This window comes from Penaeus monodon, chromosome 13, assembly GCF_015228065.2.
Source record: "Penaeus monodon isolate SGIC_2016 chromosome 13, NSTDA_Pmon_1, whole genome shotgun sequence".
Lineage (NCBI taxonomy): Eukaryota > Metazoa > Arthropoda > Malacostraca > Decapoda > Penaeidae > Penaeus > Penaeus monodon.
The window spans coordinates 39,029,235-39,036,310 of NC_051398.1; the positions used below are offsets into that span (position 1 = coordinate 39,029,235).

At 28.7% G+C, this 7,076-nt stretch overlaps 1 protein-coding gene across 1 annotated transcript in view; it reads left to right on the forward strand.

Annotated features, from left to right (window-relative positions):
• The first annotated feature begins 3,958 nt into the window (after positions 1-3,958).
• LOC119579940 (M protein, serotype 2.2-like) overlaps positions 3,959-7,076 on the forward strand; it is an 8,243-nt gene continuing 5,125 nt past the window's right edge. Inside the window, exons 1-3 of the mRNA XM_037927787.1 lie at positions 3,959-4,546; positions 4,807-4,890; positions 5,242-5,374. Of these exons, the coding sequence (XP_037783715.1) occupies positions 4,236-4,546; positions 4,807-4,890; positions 5,242-5,374 (528 nt within the window). The 5' untranslated portion in view covers positions 3,959-4,235. The remainder of the gene's footprint in view (positions 4,547-4,806; positions 4,891-5,241; positions 5,375-7,076) is intronic.

Sequence of the window (7,076 nt, forward strand, 5' to 3'; positions counted from 1 at the left end):
AATTGAGTGAAGATATGTTTGGTGATGAAGAAACAGAGGATCAGAATGTTAAGAAGACCAGAAACACTATAGAAGAACTAAGAAAGGAATTAGAGGATAGGCCCACAGATTTGGGAAGAACTGGGAAAAAAGATTTTTTTTCCTTTTGAAGAAACTGTCGTTGGATTCGGGGGAAATTATAACATCAGAAAATTTGGGTTTTTGTCTAATAAAGAACTGAGGAAAATTATGTGAAAGTCTAAAGAACTAGAAAAAAACGGTAGAAATAAAAAAACTTCAGTAAACACTTTATGTAGGATCTAAAGCTCTTAAAAGGAGCTTCCCATTCCCAAAAGAGAAAAGTTTATTCTAGAATCCCAAGAGAGAAGAAAAAAGCATTTTGACGAAAATTTTCAGAAATTGTAGCAGAAAAGGATAGTGAAATGGAAATGTTCATCACTAACTTTTCAGATAAAGAAGAAGCACTAGAGGAGAAACTGAAAGAACTTGAGTCAGCTAACTCCCATGTTGTGGAAATGAGAAAAACACTAGCAAGTAAAGAACTAGAGGTTCAGAATCTTGCTGCTGAATGTAATACACTCAAGACTACAGTTAGTGACCTAGAGAAGCAGCTGTTAGAAGAGCAAAATAAATCTGATGAAATAACAAGTAAATATCAGATTATGCAGAAAGAGAATTCAAGAACTTAAGAACATTATTGCTGGTCATGAAACTGCTCTTACTGACAAAGCTGAACAACTAGAAGAGATGAAGAAATCTATGGAACATCAGAAGGAACTTCTAATTGCAGCAGAAGCAGAAAAGCGAGAACTCGGTGAGATAAGTGAGAGGAACATGCTTCAAGAATTACATAATGCTTCCATTAAGACTGAGACTGAGAAGACTCTTGACAGAGATGATCATTCCATTTTAGGTGACAAACTTGATGAACTGAAGCAGCTAAAAGAAGAGTACATCGCAAAGGTCAAAGAACATAAACAACTGCAGGATAGCATGGAAAACCTTAGGATTGTTCTCTCAAAGAAGGAGAAGGAGTTGGAGACCTTAAACACTGAACATGAACAGGAGGTTTCCTCTTACATTGAAAATCTAAATAACAGGGATGAGAAGATACAGGAGCTTGAAACTATAATCACCCAACACAATGAAGAGCGCACAAACATGATAATGGCACTTGATGCTAAGGATCACAAAGTTCAGCGCCTCACCTCAGAGCTGGAAGAGAGCCATCAAAGCCTACAAAATAAGGAAAAATGGAATTCCAGCTTTACCTGGATTCAGCTGAATCAGATATGTCCAGTAAAGTGAAAGAACTTCAAGCAGAGGTTGAACATTTAAATAAACTCCATAATGAAGTGTGTGAGGACAGGAAGAATATGGCAGCAGCCATCAAGACTAAAGAGGACATTGTGGAGGGTTTGCAGTCTGAGCAATGTACTTTGAAAAATGAGTTGGAAACTTTGAATGAAAATTTGATGGTAACAAGAGAGAAGCTGAGGGCTTATGAAGATGAGGTAAATGAGAAGAACAACATCATATAAGCGGGAAATTTAAAACAGGAAAAAACTCCAGAAATTTTCCGGGGACTAAAATCTCAAGAAGAAAATTCGAAAAGGGAAGAAGTGGAGAAGTTGGTAGGAATTATTGAGAAGTATGAAAATGAAATATCAGAAAAAGAAGAGCATCTGCAGAATATTTCCAAAGAGGTAGAGGTCAAGGACTCTCATATCTGTAATATTGAGAAAGAGATTCTGAGCCTGCAGAAGGGAATAAAGATATGGGCAGAAGAATTGAAGATTAAAGGGAAGTCAAAGAAAGTCACCCACGGGAAAAGGAAGTGGCAGAGCATAAAAAGATTCCCTCACTGGGGCAGATGGCCTTCGAAAGAAAGTTCTGGATTTGGAAAATAGCTTCTCTGAGCTAAAGGTAGATTATAAGTACAAGTTTGAGAAATTGGAGGAAGAAATTTCTTGTCACCTCTTTGAAAAAGAAAACCTGAATAAGAAGCTTTTGGAATCTGAAGTTAGATTGGATGAAATTAAATGCTGAACTAAAGGGATGTCGGGAAAAATTTTGGGCCCCAGACAAAAAAACTTTTAATAAAAGACTGAAACTAATGTTTGGGAAAAGTGCACTAGGATATTGAACAGAAAGAAGAGAATTTGGGGGAAGACCGGGAAAGTTTCAGCAGCTGTTTAACTTCAAAGGAGGAAGAATTAGAAAAACAAAAGGAAACCATCTGTCTTTTAGAAGAAGAAAAACTGAAGCTTGAAGAAGAAATCGCAGACCTACGAGCTCAAGGGAAGGCACTGGATGACCAGTTGGAGTCAAATAATACACAGATTGAAGAGCTGGTGAGGATAATTGAGAAATATGAAACAGAAACCTCAGAAAAGGATGTGCAACTGCAAAAATATGAGACAGATAGATCAGAGAAAGAAGAACAGTTGCAAAATCTGGTAACAGAAATTGATTGCAAAGAATCAAGCATCAAGGAAGCTGAGAAAACAATACTGTCTCTTCATGAAAAAAAATCGGAGATTTTATAAGTACAAAATTGGAAGGACTAAAAGATAAATATTGCAAACTTGAGAAAGAACTGCAAGAGCACAATAACATGAAAACTAGTTTAGAAGATTTACCTGAGAAACTGAGGAACACTGAGAAAAACCTTGCAATCCTTCAGGCTGAATATGAAGAAGAGATTAGGGGATACAAAAGAGAAATTGCTGAATATGTGTCACAACATAAAGAAGTTGTTGAAAAACTTTCACAGACTGAAAGTGAACTCGAACTTAAAAGGAACGATTCGAATTGAAGAACATTATTGGAAGGAAAAAAATCCCGGGAGGTAAAAGAAAAGGAATGTGCAAAGCTTGATTCTGAACATGCAGATGCATTTATACAACTAAGAAAGATGGAAACTGAAGTAAAAGAGTTTAAAAAAAAATTAATTGTAAAACCTAAACAAAAAGAAAAAGGGGAGACCAAGGACACAATGCTCAGCATGAACTCTCCATCAAGTTGATGAGGACTGAGGAAGACCTGCAGCACTGTAAAGAACAGCTTCATAGTCTTCAGAGGGAACTGCAAAAGAAGGAAGAGTCATTAAAAGACAAGGAGCAAGAGTGCACAAGACTTGACATGGAAATGGATGATATTGTGCAGCACTTCAAAAAGGAAGGACAGACGAAGGCAATTTTATCCAACATGCCCAAAGGGAATTAACAAATGTGCGAACTGAATTTGAATGAAAAAAAGCAGAAACTCACAGATTCCATAATGATTTGCAAACAGACAGCAAACAGTGATGGTGATGCTGCAGTAGGAGGAATTGATGAGTTACTAAGTCAAATTACAGATCTGAAGGATGAACTGAAGACCAAGGATGAGGAATGTATTCGTTTAAATGCAGAAATGGATGACATTGTTGAGCATTATAAAAAAGAGGGAGCCTTATATGGCAGTATGTATAATGAACTTACAGATAAATTGAAAAAGACTGAAAATAATTTGTCTCTGACTAAATCAAAGCTGATGGAGTTCTCACACCAGGAAAATTCTGTGTCCGGTGATTCCAGTCTTACAGTGCAATATTTGAGAGAACAGCTACAAGATCATGAGAAACAGCTAGAGACATTATTGAAAAAAAAAGGGAAAAAGATTACAAGGGGAAATGTACTTTAAGACTCAAAAAAAAAATCCGAGTACATGCTAGAAATGGTAATAAAAGTAAAAAGTAGAGCAAGTGAGGGCTAGTTTACAAGAAGAACTGAAGGTTAGTAGTGACACTGTTGACACCCTCTTGGAACGACTTGGAGACATGGACAAATTCAAAAGGGTTTTATGAAAAAGAAGGATTCTTGAGAACAATACGGGACTCCCCGCAGAGATTGAGATCTTAGGTTTTCAATGTGGAAAAAAAAGGGTATGCAGCAAGTTGAATGTTTAAAAAAAATTAAGCAGTTAGAATGTGACTTACAGGCCAGTCAAAAGAACTTTGAAGATGTGGCTGATGAAAAAACAGGTGGAAGCAGGATATCCCGCTTTTTGAAGAATGTGGGGGGTCTGAAGCAAAAACTTAAAAAAACAGAATTCCTCATGGATGAGAAGAAGGAAAAATATGAAGAGGAACTCTCCCAGCTCTCAACACGCCTCAATACTTTAATGAACAGCTCCTCCATAACCACACCTGGCTTGACCTACGGGAAGAAAAGAAAACGGGGAAAAATGACATGGAAGAGCAGAGAAACCAGTATATCTTGCTATGCACAGAACGGGAGGAAAAGATCAAGGAGCTGGAGAAAACCCTGGAAGATCTGAGACGCTCACAGGGAGTTATCTCGAATGTTGAGGCATTCCAGCGTGAACTGGCATGGATGAAAGAAAAGATGGAGGCTGCAGAAAAAGAGCGTGATTTGCTAAATTCAAACTTTGATAGCTTGGAGAAGGATTATGAACAACTGCAAAAAGAAAATGAGGAACTCCAGGCAAGCTGTGAAAGTGGATCCTTCACAGAGACTGCTGAAGTCCACCAACTGAAAAAGTAAGTGCAAAAACAGCAATACAGTTCCCTAAAATAAAAGTCCCAGATTTGGCTTTCTTTAGAAAATTTCCTTTATTTTAAGGTGTTTCTAATGTATTCATATATTGAGAACTGGTTACAGAAAAGTAATTTATAGAGAGATACATGTGTACACTGATTTTTTTTTAGAACATATATATGAAAAACAAAACTGAGTAGAATAACTATATTATTTTCTTCAGTATTAGAAAAGGGACTGATTTTTATTTAATACTTTGCAGGAAAATTGAACAATTATCAAATGAAAATGCATCTTTAAAGAATGACTCTGGGGTGATGTCAAAGAACTCCTCTGCAAGTGGTGAGTAATTCTAGTCGGAATCATATTTGTTTCATACATATGTACAAAGGTTAATTATTCTTGTCAGGAGATCTATAAAGACCTTTTTTTTGGAGTTTGTCAATTTGGCCTCCTCCCCCCCTTTTATCTAAAAAATGTTTTATTTTTTAGGATCAATAATGATATATGGTTTTAATAATGTTGCATATGCATTTATTTGCTGTGATACATTATTACTGTTCTACCTTCACTGGTACAGGCCAGTTTCATAGAATTTAAGTTCATGCAGCCTCCTCTGCTATGTAAACAATAAAAAAGTAAAACCCTTCATGTTGGGATAGTTTTTTAGTTTCTGTTTTAATCATTGAGGAAAAAGCCATCTTCGGCCTTTTTGGGGGGTTATTGAACGTGAGAATAATGAACTGAGGTTTAGACTTCGTGCTCTCAATGCTCCAGCTGAAAAGGAGGTTCAGAACTTGAGGGAGGAGCTTGCTTTTGCAAATCAGAAGGTATGCCTATTTTGTTTAAATTTTTAAGGGGTTTTTTTTTTTTAAAAAATAAAAAGTTACAAGTGGAGTGAATGTGAAAAAATAAACAGGGGCTCTTTAGTATAAAATAAAAAAAAAAAAAAAAAAAAAAAAAAAAAAAAAATTTTAAAAAAAATTTTTATTAGGTTAGGTAGGAATTAAAAGATGTCTATAAAATATTTGTTTAGATTATTTTTTAAAAAAATTTTTTTTAAAAGAAATGAAATTATTTTACCATTATTTTTTAAATTGATTGAAAGAAAAGAAAAAATTTTTTTTTAAAATTTATAAAAGAAAAAAATTAAAATTATATATATTTTAAAAAAATATAATATAAAATTTTAAATTTTTTATAATATATTTTAAAAATAATTATTAAAAATATAATTTTTTATATAATATATATAAAATTTTTTTTTTTATATATTATATATAAAAAATATATATATATATATTTAATATATATATTATATTTAATATTAAAAAATTTAAAATATAATATATATATTTTAATAATATAATTAAAATTTTTTAAATATATATATATATATTATTATAAATTATATTATTATAATAAATATTATTTTTTTTTTTTTATAAAATTTATTATATTTAATATTTTATTATATATATAAAATATTTTTTTTTTTTTTTTTTTAAAATTTTATATAATTTAAAAAAAATTTTTTAAAATTTTTTTTTTTTTTTTTTTTTTTTTATAATATATATATTTAAAAAAAAATATATATTTTTTATATTTTTATTTATTAAAATTATAAATATATTAAAAATATTATTAAATATTATTTAAAATTTTAATATATTAATTTAAAATTTTTTTAATATTATATATTTTTTTAAAATATTTATATAATATTATATATATTATAAAAATATTTTTTTTTTTATTTTTTTTTTTTTTTTATTTTTTTTTTTTAATCTATAAAAAGTGGTTTTTTAATTTAAATAAATATTTTTTTGGAAAATTTATTTTTATATATTAATTTTTTTTTTTTTTTTTTTTTTTTTTTTTTTTTTTTTTTTTTTTTTTTTTTTTTTAATTATCCCCAAAAATGGGAAAATAAAAAAAAAAAAAAAAAAAAAAAAAATTTTTTAATTTTTAAAAATTTTAATTAAAAAAAATATATAAATAATAAAATTAAATATTTATAATATATTAAAATATATATAAAAAAAAAATAAAAAAAAAAAAATATTTAAAAAAAAAAAAAAAAAAAACCAAAATATATTTAAATAAATATTAAAAAAAAAAAATAAAAATAAAAAAAAATAATATAAAAAAAAAATATTTTATAATATAAAAAAAAAAAAAAAAAAAATTTAAATAATTAAATATAAAATAAAAAAAAAATTTTTTTAAAAATTTTAAAAAAAAAATAAAAATTTTATAAAAAAATTTAAAAAATAAAAAAATTTTTTTTTTAAAATTTTAAAAATAATATATAATTTAAATATTTAAAATATAAAAATTTAAAAAAAAAATAAAATATTAATAAAAAAAAAATATAATATAATTATTATAAAAATTTTTATAAATAAATTTTTATAATAAATAATAAAAAAAAAAATTTTTAATTAAATTAAAAATTTTTTAAACTTTTATATTATTAAATAAATTTATAAATAATTTTTAATTTTAAAAATATAATTTTATAATTTTTTT